This window comes from Rhamphochromis longiceps, linkage group LG7, assembly GCF_057381845.1.
Source record: "Rhamphochromis longiceps isolate RC_006_pf linkage group LG7, R_longiceps_female_GT1.1, whole genome shotgun sequence".
In the NCBI taxonomy this organism is placed as follows: Eukaryota; Metazoa; Chordata; class Actinopteri; order Cichliformes; family Cichlidae; genus Rhamphochromis; species Rhamphochromis longiceps.
Window position 1 is genome coordinate 42,650,865 of NC_140563.1, and position 17,073 is coordinate 42,667,937.

Below are 17,073 nucleotides of genomic sequence, written 5' to 3' on the forward strand. Positions count from 1 at the left end.
TAAAGAGTACTTAGCGTAAATATTAAGCAACCTAACTAATAGGGTTCCAACTCCCAGCAACAACAAAAATAAATAAATAAAAAATAGGGAACCACCCCTCACGCTCCACCTCATGATGCTTAATCAACGTAATCAACCTTAATTTGATGCAGTGTGAAAAAAAAATGCACAGAAATCAATTATTTTTCAAGAAATATTAAATAGATTCAACATCTTTCTTCAACAAAATTGCAGACTGCACAGATGGTACCTTCCCAAAGGAAAATGTACTATAGCTTACTAGGGTATATATATATTAGACTTAATAGTCACTATATACAGTAATTGACTTCTATTCATTTTACATCAAATTAAAACTTTGGGTGTCAGATAATTATTTATTAAAAGCTCGACATTTTAAATGAGAATAAGAAAGAAAAGTATGTCTTTGTGCCCCCTTTTCCCAGTTAATGCCCTATCGGCCCCCCTGGCTAAACTTTGCTAGATCCGCCCCTGCACAGTTACCAGCCGTCAGCTACGTAGAAAAAGATCCTGGTGTAGAAAGTAATATTAAATAAATTCTAACAACAGCTTATCAAGCTTAAACGTGCTGCTGTTGTTCAGCCGCTGGTTTCCTCTTTCTGGCGCAAAGTGGACCAAAAACAAACAAGAGAGACTCACGACAGAAAAGCCGATCAGCTGATCATTAGCAGTTTCACGATTGAAGTAGCAGCCGGAGAGCGAGAGGCAGTCGCTGTAATGATAGTTGCTATTGTTGAAGCTACCCACAGGGGGCGCTCTGGAATCAATAAGATATACAGAGTAGAAGAAGAAGTTATCGTGGTAGAAAGAATAATAAACAGCTAGCTGAAGCTAGCACCAGGAGCAATTCTTGATGTTTTATTCATAGAGGAATAAGAACATTACATGGTACCAGGAGTCGGGTTAAGAAAAAGAAGCAACGCAACAAGATGGATGCAATAAAACCGCCAAGTCCGTTGAAACTGACTGGAAACGTGGATGCAAGTTGGAGGACTTTCAAACAGCAGTTCAAACTGTATATTGCAGCTGTCGGAGTGGATCGACGGGCAGATGAAAGGAAAATAGCCATGCTGCTCACCATCGCCGGCACAGAAGCAATAGAGGTCTTCAACACTTTTGTGTTTGCTCAGCCCGAGGACAAAGATAACTTTGATGAAGTCATGAAGAAATTTGACGAGCACTGTCTGTCAAAGAAAAATGAAACATACGAGAGATACGTCTTTCGCTCACGCTTACAGCATCAGGGTGAGTCATTTGATAATTTTCTCACAGACCTCAAGATCAAAGCTCAGTCCTGCAATTTTGGTGATCTCAGAGACTCTATGATACGAGATCAAATAGTGTTTGGAACTAATGAGAAGAAGCTCCGAGAGAAACTGTTGAGAGAAACAGAACTAACGCATAGATGACCTCATAGTCTGGGGAAATTGGAACGGATAATTGGAGGTGAGCTTCCCTCCCTCCAAGACATCTACAGGAAGCGGTGCCTGAGGAAAGCGGGGAGGATCATCAAGGACTCCAGTCACCCTAGCCATAAACTGTTCAGACTGCTTCCATCAGGAAGGAGGTTCTGCAGCATCCGGTCCCGTACCAGCAGACTGAGAGACAGCTTTTTCCATCAGGCCATCAGACTGCTGAACACGTCATAGACACCTCAGCTTCACTACTGGAACTTCAACATTATGCACTCCACACTGTATATAAATGCCACTTGTTTTGCACATATTCAACTCTGTATATTTTATATATTTTATTATTATTATTATTATTATTATTATTATTATTTTATTTTTTTACTATTTAATTTGTAAAAATGTGTATACACACACACACACACACACACACACACACACACACACACACACACACACGTAGGAAAATATTTAGTATACACATCCAGAAATGCATACACTATTATATATTGTACATATATTTATTAGTTTCAGGTTGGCCATTCTTGTATTTTGCTCGTTTGTGTTGTTGTGTTTGCACATCTCTGTTGCTTGTGGGGCTCGCACACAAGAATTTCACTCGCATGTGCTGTGCCAGTGTGCCTGCACATGTGATGTGACAATAAAAAGTGATTTGATTTGAAATACAAGGCAACAACATGATGAAAGGCTGGAGAAACTTTTGTGGAGAGTTAACAAGAATGGACTTAAACTGAATAGAGACAAGTGCCTCTTTGGTGTTTCAGAGATGACCTTCCTGGGAGATAAGGTTACAAGTGAAGGGGTGGAACCTGATCAGTCAAAGGTACAAGCCATATTGGATATGCCAGCACCCACTGACAAAAAAGGTGTCTTGCGAGCAATGGGGATGATCAACTTTCTGGGTAAGTTCATTCCTAATCTTACCTCCAAGACAGCATGCCTAAGGGAGCTGCTACAGCACAACACAGTGTTCGAGTGGACGGCCCGGCATGAGAAAGAGTGGAAAAAATTGAAGGAAACTGTAACTACAGAGCCAGTCTTGACATTCTTTGATCCATCAAAGCCAACAAAAATTTCAACAGATGCCTCAAAAGATGGCTTGGGAGCAGTTCTGCTCCAAAGGAACAAAGACAAGTGGCAACCTGTAGCATATGCGTCCAGATCAATGACAGAAACTGAACAACGCTATGCTCAAATTGAAAAAGAGACTTTGGGCTTAGTGTTTGGGTGTGGAAAATTTCACAGCTATGTATATGGATTACCAACCTTTACAGCAGAGACTGATCACAAACCTCTCATCTCGATCAGAAAAAAGAACCTCAACGACATGTCACCCAGAATTCAGCGCATGATGATGGTGTTGCAGCGCTATGATTTTGAGCTGATCTACACGCCTGGGAAATATATCGTACTTGCGGATGCTTTATCCCGAGCGCCAGCACCAAGTGGTGACAGGTTAGTCAGCGCTACAGCCGAGGAGGCTGAAACACATGTAAACATGGTAACTGCCTCACTCCCAGCATCAGATGTCATGTTGCAGCAAATTGTACAGGAGACGACAAAAGATCCAGTGCTGCAGAAAGTATCCCACCTTATACAGAATGGGTGGTCAAAAGGAGTCTGTCCAGGGTTCTACTCTGTGCGAGCTGATTTATGCATGGCTAATGGGCTGGTGCTGAGACAAAACCAGATTGTCATACCGCAATCCATGCGGAAAGACATGCTTCAGCGTATCCATGAAGGACATCTTGGAGTGGAGAAATGTAAAAGGAGAGCGAGAGAAGCAGTTTACTGGCCAGGCATCAACAGGGATATTGAAGAGATGATACAGAAATGTGAAACATGTCTCAAACATCACTACAAACAAACAAAAGAGCCAATGCTGGCAGCAGACCTACCCACTGCACCATGGCAAAAGGTAGGCACGGATTTATTTCATCTGGATGGCAAGGACTATGTTTTGGTGATTGACTACTATTCTAATTATCCAGAAGTGGCACAGCTTTCCAGTACATCAGCACAGTCAGTCATCACACACATGAAGGGCTTTTTTGCCAGACATGGAATTCCACAGTGTGTCATCAGTGACAATGGTCCACAATATGACTGTAGAGAATTTAGTGACTTTGCAAAACAATATGGATTTCAACATATCACCTCTAGTCCCTTGTATCCCCAAGCGAATGGACAGGCAGAAAAAGGAGTCCAAATAGTAAAGAGATTGTTCAAAAAAGCAAGAGACAGTAAGACCGACCCTTACCTGGCTCTGCTAAGCTACAGAGCTTCATCCCTGGAGTGTGGGGCATCACCTGCTGAGCTACTCATGCATCGCAAGCTCCGCACCACACTTCCACACATTTCCAAGGAAAATGACAATGCACATGACAACAAGCTGACCGACAAAAGGATGAAACTCAAGCACAGACAGAAAATGAACTATGACAAAACTGCAAGGCGTCTGGAACCTCTTCAGGAAAGAGATGTTGTGAGGATTGCAGGTCCAGATTTCTGGGACAAAAAAGCAACAGTTCTCAGCGAAGTAGGGCCCAGATCGTTTGCTGTTCAGACAGAGAATGGACAAGTGTTAAGAAGAAACCGGAGAAGTCTGTTAAAGACACAGGATGTTAAACATCAGGACACAGAGACTGGAACTGAACAACGAGGTGCTAACCCTGTTGAGCACCACAGTGAGCCTCCTTCAACTTCCCCAATGTCTGAGATACTGAGAAGGTCTACCAGACCTAAGAAACCTACAGAGAGGCTCATAGAACAAGTGTGAACTGTTGTGGTAAAGAATTGTTAAAAAATAATAATAATAAATCACAAGTAAATAACGGATAATAATTCATTTAGAATAGTAATTGTTCACACTTAATTGAGACCTACTGAGTTATAATGTGTTATTGACTGTTTAAGTTGTCAAAGGTGAAGAGTTCTAGTGTGCTCGAGGGCTGTATGGGATTCATTTGGCTCATTCTGGAAGATGTAAGGTATACATTTGGATTTATTTTGTTTGACTTGTGCTACAACTTTTGGTTATAAAAAAAAAAAGAGAACACTACTGAATGTAGTTTGTTGCACAATTTATAACATGTTGAATGTTAGACAAGAATGTTCAGATGTTACAGAGTAACAGTTCTCTTTGGAATTGTGCTTATTATAACACCAACCTGTTTGGATAGGGGATGTAATGATAGTTGCTATTGTTGAAGCTACCCACAGGGGGCGCTCTGGAATCAATAAGATATACAGAGTAGAAGAAGAAGTTATCGTGGTAGAAAGAATAATAAACAGCTAGCTGAAGCTAGCACCAGGAGCAATTCTTGATGTTTTATTCATAGAGGAATAAGAACATTACAGTCGCTCGTTAAGCTTAACGTGGGAATGCTTTACAAACATTCAGAGATGGACTTACACACTTGCTTTACTTCTCTCGGGGATAACTTTGTCGGAGATGAAATGCCGGGTTGCTAGCGAAGCTCCAAATGCTATCCAGACCACTGACAGGTCCCGCATGCCACAGCCGCTCTATCACGTGATGCATACTGCTCCGACGTTCTGAGGCGAGTTACGGCGTGTTGCAAGTTTTGTGAGATGCTTTCGTGATATTTAATGGATCGGATTACATTTTTTATTTTTCTCCGATATCCGATCCAGTAATTTAGGTCAGTATCGGACCGATACCGATACGTAATATCGGATCGGTCCATCTCTAAATTAGACATAATGTTTTCATATTGCCTATCTCTCCATCCATCTGTCTGTGCAACTCTAATAAACACGTTATTTCTTAAAGAATACTTAAACATGACTTAAAGATTGCAAAGTACTCTAGAATCTGATTGCCAAAACAATCTAACCGGGAAAAAATAAGAATAAATAAGCAGATACAAAAATCCACTGTAGAAGTAAAGTTGCTCTATTTCACCTTTTTTCTTACATAGTAAGTAAATCTGATCATTTAGGCTGCTTTGAAAAAGATTTAAGTGCTTGGATTACTCAATTTCTTTCAGTTTCTTTTCAGTGTGTGTTTGTGTTTGTTTCAGAACCGCTCTATTCTTAATGCATGCCTGTGTGTGAAGCATAGTATGTGCACAATTTATGTGACTTTGGTCCAACTTAACAGATGGAGCTACAAAATGACACAAACCTAATTCATCTAGCCAGAGAGAAAAACACTTGCTCAAAACAAATTATGAAGTGTCTGGATAAAGTACACCACCAGTCATTTGCCAAAGTTACTCTAATACATCTCCAACATAAAGAACTGATACAGCATGAACATCAGAAGTATCTGTCATTATCTCCAAAGCCCCAGAATCTCCTTATCAAACATTTCCCCCTTGACGAACAAATGTATTTAACAGTCTGTCATTGAATTTTGTTTGTAATCACTTGCATTTCATTTTTTTTCCACTCTCAAATACCATATAAGCTTGATTGGCACAACTGGTAATTTCAGCACATGTCCTCAATACTGACAATTGCTTCTTTATAACAAACCAGTCACAAGAAGACTGTCATCTGTCGCCACTTCTTTGCATATAACTTGGCAGCTTTACTCTCGAATGATGTCAAACCAAGCCCTCTCTCTGAGGAACAAAAGTGACAGCTTGCTGTCTGTCAGTTTTCTCCTCCTCCTCCCTTTCATTTCCCTTTTCTCTTTCTCTCCCACTCCTTCGCTCTCACCCTCAGCCTTCTCCAGCATTACTGCACCTCCTACATATTTCGTCTTCCTGTAATGAGAACAGGTTGGAACTCTGAAAGGAGGATTCTTAGATATGAGGGAAAGTTTAGGGTTTCACCTCGATGTATGCTAAATGGAAATGTAAAGCGGTATGAATGCAATTCATTTTCATTTAAAGTTTCCAAATTATTTGTCTTAACTTACACTTAACTCACACAAGGATAATTTCTTTGTTCTTGTGATTTTAAAGTATGAAAGGCAACCATCCAGAGAGTAAACTAAATCTATCTACTTCTGCATTTTTTAGTCTCACTTTTTTTTGCTCTTTTATTATGCCTCAATGCTTAAGACATAATGTTTTCAGATTGCCCATCTGTCCATCCATCTGTTTGTCTAATTCTAGCAAACGTGGTATTCTTAAATAATACTTAAACAGAACTTAAAGACTGCAAAGTTCTCAAGAATGATCTGATTAAACTTGGTGGCAAAAGACCAAGGTCACGGTGACCTTACACAGCACTTTTTTGGCATTAACCGAATAATTCACTTGCAAAATTATGATAAACCTCATACAAATGTCTACCATGCACTGCAAAAGTACATAAAACACACTAGATATTGAACAAAATATGATGGAACAGATCCAAACGTGACAGAAAACAAAACATGCCAAGGATTGCATCTGTGTTTTAAGGGAGAAAAACTTTTGCTCTTTTGCTTTTATTCTTGGTTTGCTTTGGTAGCATTTTTTGTTATTTCCACCTATTCAAGCACACTAAACACTGCATCATACTAATAGGATCTAATAACATTTTATAGGTTAACTTCACTGTGACATCATAATGAAAAGAAAAGTAAAAACAACTGTTTTCTTACTGTTACAGCAGGGTACACATGAGAGTTACTGACTGAAATAATTCTGTCTGACTAACCTGACTAAAACCGACTCATGAGAGAGCACTGTATTTAACATTTATGAAGTACTATGCTTTGGGGGTTGCAAAATTTCTAAAAGTTCCTAAAACCTAAAGAGCTAAAGCTTAGTGGTTTACTGGATCCGTCAAGTGTTCTACATTATTGGGATACAAGGAGAAACTGTAGCGCAACACTTTAAATCAGAAAATAATCATCAGAAAATAAAAACTTGCAGTGCAGTACAGCAATGATGGATCTATTGTCTTTTTTTTCCCCATTCTAAAGCTGTGACTTATATGAGGGGGCTCACAGGATTTGGAAACAATGAGCATTTTAAAATGGGTTCAATGGCAGTTTGTGTCTGGATTGCTATTGAAACACTCTTAAATACACCACGCTATAAATGTCGAGAGCAAGCCAGATGACTGGGTGAACTTCAACACAGTATTATTATATGTGAAGTGTAAAGAAGAGTACTTGCTGTGATTGAGGCTGGAAGTTACACTACATGGACAAAGGTATTGGTCCATTTTAAACCTCAGGTGTTTTCAGTCCTATTTTCACAGGTAAAATCAAGCTCCTAATCATGCATGCAGCATCTGTAAAGCAAGCGCTCACTGCATTCAAGTACCACAGCTGCAGAAGTCAGTTGGTATAAAATTTCTTCCCACTAGAAGATCTAGTTGCTATTTAAGCATATTGTGATCATACTGCCCTTCAGTAGAGATTCAAACTATAGACTGAATGTTTTTTGTAAAGGTAACTTTTTTGCTGAAGTTCATAAAAATGTATATGATTATTGCATTTTGTTTTTTTAGTCATGATTAACATGGCATTAATCATGTAGTGCAGTAAGCACAGCAGTCTGTTGAAGGTATTGTATTTGAATATAATGTTAGGCAGAAAACAATGTTTTATTTATGCACTGACAGGCTACTTACACTTTTTCGTGTCTTGTCTTGCAGGACGGGCTGCACATCTGGTTGTGTCGCTCCACTTTTTTCTTCCTAGTTTGATGTATTTTAAAACTTGGGTTTGTTTTTATGTTAACTGGGCCAGGCGCAATGTTAGTCGGGCAATGTGCAGTCCCTGAGTTGGGGTTAACGCCTCACAGGAATCAGGCCTTGCATTGGTGTGTATGGCAAACTGATTTGCTGTGTCTATTATAACTTGGTTGCAGTGGTATCAATTATTTCTTAGGGGTACACTTAGTGCATGTAATAAGCACCCCTGTGGGATCGTATTTTTTTGGGGTGGATTTGGTTAAAAAAAAAAAAAAAAAAAAAAAAAAAAGCACCTGTAAGTTTCCTGTTGGTGAAAGCGAGTTATCATGTGATTGCTACACTGCTGACGAGCTGCACCATTAAAGGTACATTATGGATCATTAGTGGTCTTTTATTATGATAGTCTGATTTGATTGCAAACTCTCTGAAATAATAAAATTGTATACATTTTGGATGATTTTGATCACTTGTCCCATTTATTCTGGACTCGTCCCTGCATGATTTCCTGACTGGAAGTTTGTAAGAGCAGGATCAAGGCCTCAGTGCTCACCATGGGTGTTTTTGATCACTACACGTATATAACTCTCTTATGTTTCCCAGTGTTTACCAGTTTCCTGTCTTTAATGACCCTATGTTTGTGTCACTGTTGTCACTTTGGGTTTCTTTTGGTAACTACATTTCCTTGGGCTTCTTTTGTTGTTTTACTCCCTATCTTTGTCCCTTGTAATTATCTGCTCTGCCCTTATTGTGTTCATCAGTTGCCTTTGCCTTGCTCTTCCACTTATCTTTGTCAGAGAAGTGCCCTTTGCTCATGTTTCACCTGTGCTCTCCTTTTATAGCACGTTGTGCCTTCCTCTGCTTCCCTTTTTTGCTCATCACTTTGCTGCAATCAACTTTAGATCATTTACCCTGTGTATTGTATCTGGATTACTTATCACCATTTGGACTTTATTTTTGAAGTATCAGCTTAGTGAAATAAAGCTCATCTTTTGTTTGCTTAACTTAGATTGTGTCTGCATTGGGGTCCTCCTTTTTGTCTACATATAACATAAAGAAAAGAAGGATTTAACTTCAAAGTCTCAAAGAAACAGTGAAGTGGGGAAAAATAAAGCTGTTTTATCTTGAGATGCCTTTGAAAATAGTATGAAGAAAAGATGGGTACTGCTTACTGTTCTCAAACCCGACGAGCGGGCAGGGGAGTAGACTACTGAGGTCAGCGTCACAATATGTGGTACTACTTCAGTTGATAATTAAACCCTTTGAGAGATCTCCCTCTTTTCTTCTATCTGATATGCATGTATAGTAAACACAACACACTTGTAGCACTGTTCTTTTTTTATCACGCCTACTCACAATCAAGAATAAACACTTTTATTTTTCTTATTTTTCCCCAGTTATATTTTTCTTGCTTCTCCTTTCACATAACGCCGCAGAGACGGATAATAAATCTGCTGTGGTGGTAAACAGCTCACAATTATTTCCTTATTTTATGTTAACAATAAATCCTTTGCAGCACTTCCCAAAAATTCAGTAAGGTTTCAGATTAATTGAAAATCAACTTACAGAGATTTAAAACTTGCTATATTCAGACATGGTGAGCAGTTTGTCACCTTGACAGTTTGATGGTGTTATGTAATATATAAGTGGTATGGATACAGACTCTCTTTCAGCATGATGATTGTTAATTATTCCTCCTTTAAAACAAGAGCAGAGTATAGAGTATGTAATCAGTGTTTTTTTTGTCTGTTTCTCACCAAGATTACACAAAAAAGCTGCCAAGCTGCACTTCATGGTGGCGAATTGGAGCACGAGAAAAGGATACCCCCCCCCCCCCCCTTCTAGGGTTTCTGTGATTTAAACCTGACTTTTTCAAACAGCTTTCTGTTTTTCCCTTGCCATTAAACTAATGTATTTTGGTACATGTTTTGATGTTTTGCTAGAAGAAAACGAGCACCTTCATTTTGATTTCACTGTGCGAAAAACTCTTGAAGCCCACAAACAGAAGTGTTATTCTTCCTGTTAACGTACCTGCATGCCACTAGAAAGCTGAGCATTAAGGATGAGATAAAGTGGAAAAAAAGAATTCATGTTGCACGAACCTTGATAACCTGTTCATCCGTTGACTTGCACTCCACTGACTCTGTAACATCAGAGACCGCACCATCCGTCCCTACAGTGACGACCTTCAGCGGAACAGCGACAGTACGCCCAGTGAGCACAGCCGTGTTGAGAATTTCAGTGTCCTGTCAGGTGAAAAAGAAAGAAACACACACATACTCTTAATATTACTATTATTATAAACTTTTTTGCTGCTGCCTCAATCCTGGTTTACCCCAAGTTAAGAATCCATTGGCTGATTTTCTACTAGATAAAGCAGCTGATGGGCTGAAAGTTGATGATGAAGCAGCAATGAAAAACTTGGCTACAGCTTTTCTACAAGATGACCAATAACATTCAAAGAGCAATCACCAGAGGTAAAACATGAAAGTGTGAAAAACATGTATGTTCTTGAAAGGCCACTCGAGGCTGGCTCTGAAAGCGGATCAGTCCCTGTAGATTCCAATGTTAAAATACAGCTAATATATGCTTTTACAACCTGCCACCAAATAATTTTCATTGCTTGAGTTGATTTCTCCCTTGACAATAACGAATGATTTTTTTTCTGGTTTTTTTTTTAACTCATCTGTTTATATTTTACTAAGGATTTAATTTACTTCTCTTTAGTAAATTTGATCGCCTTTAGGGGCGATCGTGGCTCAAGAGTTGGGAGTTCGCCTTGTAATTGGAAGGTTGCCGGTTCGAGCCCCGGCTTGGACAGTCTCGGTCGTTGTGTCCTTGGGTGAGACACTTCACCCGTTGCCTACTGGTGGTGGTCAGAGGGCCCGGTGGCGCCAGTGTCCGGCAGCCTCGCCTCTGTCAGTGCGCCCCAGGGTGGCTGTGACTACAATGTAGTTGCCATCACCAGTGTGTGGATGACTGGATATGTGAAGCGCTTTGGGGTCCTTAGGAATTAGTAAAGCGCTATATAAATACAGGCCATTTACCATTTAGCCCTTTTGGCATGTGGCTGTTTTGAGGGACAGGTGGGTGTTGATTAGGCCACTCTAAATCTGCTAGCCTTCACCTCAGCTAACTGGTGACAACGTGTTGATAGTGTTTGTGGTGTTGGTGCATCGGTGCCAGCAAGCCTTATTATTATCTGACAATATAATATCTGACAAATAACAAGGCTTGTGCTGTGTCTTCATTATAATGAAAGCTGGACCAAAAAGTCTGTGCTTCACTTTTGGTGTTTTTTTTATTTTTATTTTGTACGAATCAGCAGAGAGGTGTACTATGAATGGAGATTAGGTTAGCCAAGACTGTTGAGCTTAAGGTCAGAGTTTTCACAAAAGTGTCACTTTTTTTTACCTTGATAATCACCATGGTAGTACGTGCTCAACTCAAACTGGCTCTCAGCAGACGGTGTTTAGTATTTTGGTTTAAAGGGGGCTGGATGATCAGGAATTTTCTGGAATGCATGTTATAGATGCATAAACTGCATAAACTGCAGCTGTTGGAGCTCTGATTAGAAAGATGATTAGTAGATTTTTTTTTATCACCAGTAATTTTCAATCATGAAAATTAATTTTGCATTAATAAACTAAAGGGATTTCCACATCTCCTTTCCACCGACTAACATTTAATCCTTAAATGTATCATAATTTTCGAAGCTCTATTGTGCAGCTTTCCTGTACCCAGCAGCAGCGAGTGTGCACAGAGTGGTAAAATAAACACAAGTCAATGTTTTTTTTTTTCTTCCTGCTCAGCGTGTTTGTAATGATTGTGGAATCAGAAGATTAATGATCATCTGCAGCATTACTTTTTTGTCTTATTTTCAGCACCAGTTTTGCATTTTAATGCTCACTATATATCTTTATAATGTTCATAGATCTTTATTATTCATCAGTGTGATGATGTCTCTGATTAGAGTAGGTGATCCTCAATGGAAGCATGCAGCGAGCCTAATGCAGAAAGTCTGGTTTAACAGAGGATGCTGATAACCACCATCATGATACTCGTCACCTCTGACTGGGGTTTCACATTTTGTCTAGCTAGCTAATGCAAAGAAACACTAGTGAATGTTCTTCATAATATACCCCCTCAGGTCTCTGTCTCCATGGGATGCACCCCTCAAGTCCATGGATACAATTTACTAACCAATTTTGCTATAGCATTACTGTATCTGATAACTTCTGGCATTCCATCCTCTTGTCACTTCTGGTTACAGATGCCAATGGAAACAATGCAATAATGCATCCAAGACTTCAAAAAATGGCTCTAAAAACCAACAGCAGTTACATCCATTTTTAATAATCGAGTCTATGATAATATCACTTTCATGCTGGAATACTGAACCAGCATGAAACCGATGATCTGACGACTTTTGATTGTTACTTTCTACTGACACCTTCATCCTCCTTATTAGCCAAACGTTTGGTGTTGTTGATTTTACAAATACACAGGATCATTTTGTGTGTAGAGAAGGTTCTATTCTCGACCATCATCTTTGTTGCTATGAATATTTTTTGTGAGCTCCATCAAAGAGCAGAACATTTCCAACAATATCAACGATAAAGGTAACGCTAATACTCAAATACTGCAGGCAAATTAAATGTAAGATGATATGACATTTATGTGTAGACTTGGAAAAACACGATTTACTTACTGGCAGCTTTCCAAGTTATATACATAAACATAAACAGGATAACAATTGGCTAAAATAAAAAAGAATACAAATACATAGCAGGAATACCAGTGTGTTTCAAAATGACCTAAATGCTTTCTGCACACTAGTGCAAATAAAACAAAGCAACCAAAAATCTCAGTGGTGGCAGGGCAAGGGTTATTAGAAATGCCCACTGTGTATAGGCAAACTTTTGGCCTGTGGGGTGGGGGTCATAATATTTAGGCAAAAAGCTTTAGTGCTCAGTCTTTTGTTTTCTAGCTAGACCAAACAACACTTCGTGTATGTTTGCATACATTAAAAACATGTATTGTAGAAAAAAAATATACGTTTTATATTTATAGTGATATCCCTAATGAGTCTTCTATATGCTGTGAACCTAGTTTCAAATGCCATTTATTATCCGAAGGTCAAATCTCACGCAACTATAGACTGTAGTTATTGCAAAAGGTTTTTTACCTCCGCGTTCAAGTAGCCCATCATACAGTAAGGATGAGCAGCAGCTGTGAGAAGTGCTATTTACTGCTACAGAGATCCTGCAAAGCACAAGTGAGGCTGTGTGACTGTTCACTTAAAGATCTTTGAGAGCAAATAGTAACGATTTTTTAAATGGACTTTTGCATCAGTCAATAAGCCTGCTTTTTTCATTTTGTTTACATTGCATAGAATGTATGAAGCAGCAAGTCTTCACATTTAACAATCCTGAAATAACTAAGTGTGGCATTTTTTAAAATAACTCGAATGATTACAAGATTCTCAATCTCTGAACGATCAAAAATGCAACATTTCTATGTAAGAAAATATATATAAATCTTTATTCCATGCATTTTTTTCCTACCTTCTTAAAGTCTGATACCTACATCCCCACAATACAATATTCAATGATGGGTGTGATGGTTCAATCGAAGATTAGAAGCAGCTAACACAGCTCTGGGCTACAGAAATGTTGTAAGCTCACTTCTAATTCTCCCCTTGATTTTTTTTTAATTTGAATGTCTACTCTTTAGCCCAGCCGATACCGCCCCGAGAGACATCACTTATTAGTTTAAATCGATTTTGAACAGCCCCCTCTTGAACCACGTAGGGCTTTACATCACATATACAGTGCTAATTCTTCAGATCAGTAAACAGATGCCTAATATTGTTCCCTCTACTGGTTTACATTGCAGTGAGGTCACAGTATGACAGTTATTCGAGTCTTCCCAGCTATTCACCATTATTCCCCAGAACCAACCTTAATTAAAAGAAAAAATACAAAACATTGACAATAATGCTTCACACCAAATTGCAGTCATTCCAAAGCTATAGCTAGATTCACTTGAGAATGACAGCCCTTACAGAAGAGCAGGAAGAAGATAATGAGATCAATTAAGACAATGCCTGGTAATCCTTGAGCTCTCAGTGTGTTCGTCGTATAGAAGATTTGCTATAACACTAGATCATTCTCATCACTGCTCAGTTTAAATAAGACTACTAAGAGCCTGTGAATGCCAAAGGCATCTATTTGTTCATTAAAACGGTTGCCTTTTTGTTTTTCTTTGTCATTAACTATCCCCCGTATCTGCAGACATACACACAGAGAAACTGCTTTTTAACCTTGGTGAAATGTGTGGTGGTGATTCCATGCTGTTTTGTTTAAATATTTCTTGCTTGGCTGATAGAGCTTTCTCAAGGGATGTGTTTGTCCTGCCACAAGGGAAACAAACCCGAAAGTTAGAATGAACAGAGGGCAAATTCCTGCAAGTGAGCAATTTAGTGCTATCCTTTACAAGCACAATTGTTAGGCCTCTTGTACGTTTCAAGTTTCACAAAGACAAACAAACTTGCAAGTCTGCCTTGTTTGAGTTTCAGATCATTTATAGTATATTGATGGTAAAGCATGGGATATACAGCGCACAATTCATTTCCTGAAATGGATTTGAAAGTGAGGCTCGTTTTTCACAGATTCAAATGATATTCAAGCATATTTAAATCTCCAGCAATCCAGTAAAGCCAACACTCAACAAGTGAGACATCCATATAAACTCTAGTCCTTGTTGTGAATGATAAATATATCTGCTGCTAACTGCATGGTGCTGATGATACTAAGCACCTGTAAAAAGTCTTCTCTGTGTGATCACTACTCCTACATGTAATGGGAAGTACCTTTTTTTTTTGCTTAGTGAGCCATTACAACTGGAACAGCATGATAAAAAAGAGGTCTTAATGATCTTCGGCATGTATTGCGGAGACTGTCCATTCTCATAAAGAACTGAGTAGTGAACAAGATCAAATGTAATCCACATAATGACAAAAAAAGTGAAATTTAATAAGAGAGCATTAATGATGCATGAGGCAGCAAAGGAAGCGTCTTCATCTGTAAAACCCACCTACGTCTCATCAGCCACCGCCTGGCTGTTCAATATTTCCCCTGTGGATGAGAAGGTCTGGTGTGTATTCCTCATTGACGAGGCGTACTTGTACACACCAGCAGATAAGCATTTATGACTGAAAATGACTATATTATAGACTAATGTGCACACATACACGTAAACAGCTAAACACATAAAAGTGCTACATATATTGCATAGCAACCCACAGTATCAGTATACATATGCAACAACTTAACTTAGACACACACTTGCAAGCACAAAGACACCCTACTTTTTTTTGCCCAGCTCAAAAAAAAGAAAAAAGAAAAAGAGGCATGTCTCCCCCCTTCTCATGCTGCAGCTTATCTTAACAACCTCTCATTGCAGTGCAGAGAGCAGGGCAAGAAAAGAGAAGAAAGAAGGCGAGAGAAGGGAGAATCAATAAAAGGCCATTATATTTCTGAGCAGCAGGGGGTAGAAGCATAGAGTGTGTGGGGGCTGATATGGTTGTGGATGAATGATGTGTAAGGTAGCAGACAAACTACAAAAGTCCTGCTTGGAGAATAGTTACTGTATGTAAATGTGTAAATGCTCAAGGACAAAATCTGCTGTTGTTACCCAACTTTGATTTAATATATATGCTTTATTGCAAGAGGGCATTATTATTCTGCCACTTTGGTTTCAAGACCTGCGCAGATCAGACAAGTCCAATGAAAAATTAGGAACTGATGGCTCTTTTCACACATAACGACTACGCACAACAAACCCCTAAAGTTCCTGCACTTTTGGATAACCTCCCAGTCTCTGCAGTGGAGTCCCTCTTCTGTATGGCAGGCTTGTGTGAATAATGACTAATGTTTATACCCCTATCAGATTGTTTCATCTTACGACTGCAGCTTCTTTGCTCATTCATACAACATAACGTATTATTTTCCTCACATTTTTTTGCAAACTTGTTCACTGTCAGTAACAGTATTTGGATGCTAGAGCAAACGCTAGGAAATAGGGTAGTATTAATAGTAAAACACTATTATTATGAAAAAAAAACCAATATACAAAAACTACTGCTAATAAAATCATAAAATTGTGATTTTGTGTGTAGTCTCTTGCTACGATACACCTTATAAGCACAAGAGGTCTAAAGATGGAGTTAAAAGAAATTACAGCATAATGATAAGTGACTACTAATCCATATAGACTTATTCAAAGGGTTTAAACGAGCAGGGTAGGGACACATCTAAGATATGCTGGTCTTAGATGTGGCCCAGAACACCTTTTAACCATGGCTAGCTGTTTATTATTCAGTCACTGAACAGATGCCTCTGACCCACAGAAAACCACAGCTCAACTGTTTTCTAAGCAGCTGAGATTGGCAGGAAGCTCACAGGTCCTGTTCTGTGTTGGCCAACAGTACAGTAGGTTTATATTGCCACTGCAGCACTCCATCCATTCAGTTCATATCAATTATCAATCAAAAAGTCTATTCCCTCTAGCACCTATATAGTCTCCCCCTGCCACTCAAAAACTTTGGAACATCTTAAAGTGTATAGTAGGAGATAAAATGAAAGCAAAGGCAGGGGAATCAATGCCTCTAAGGATTTAATTTCTTTTTTCCCACTATTTTTTTTTTTGTTAGAAATGGTGATACAACAGAAGGAGAGAGCGGTGTTCATACAATGTAATCCTTTTACAGTTATGACTTGGGAAAAAAGGCACAGCAGCCAAGGTGTTCTGCACTGCAGTGCTATAGTCGGAGAAAAACCGGAGCAAGGTGCTGATAACTGAAGTGATGAGTGATGTGATGGAGCGAGCAAAAGAGGGAAATTACTATTTTGTTGCCAAAGTTAGGAAGATGACAGTCATTTTACGTGTAGCTGCTGAAACTTAGCAAATCGTCAGGGTTTGGAGTTTTCATTTTAGGGAGTGAACAAAAATA

General features: G+C 39.0%; 1 protein-coding gene across 1 annotated transcript in view; it reads right to left on the minus strand.

The window, feature by feature from the left end:
* LOC146665929 (transmembrane protein 132C-like) overlaps positions 1-17,073 on the minus strand; it is a 189,924-nt gene that overhangs the window by 18,886 nt on the left and 153,965 nt on the right. The window contains exon 6 of the mRNA XM_085413739.1: positions 10,160-10,303. Coding sequence (XP_085269865.1) covers positions 10,160-10,303 — 144 coding nt within the window. The remainder of the gene's footprint in view (positions 1-10,159; positions 10,304-17,073) is intronic.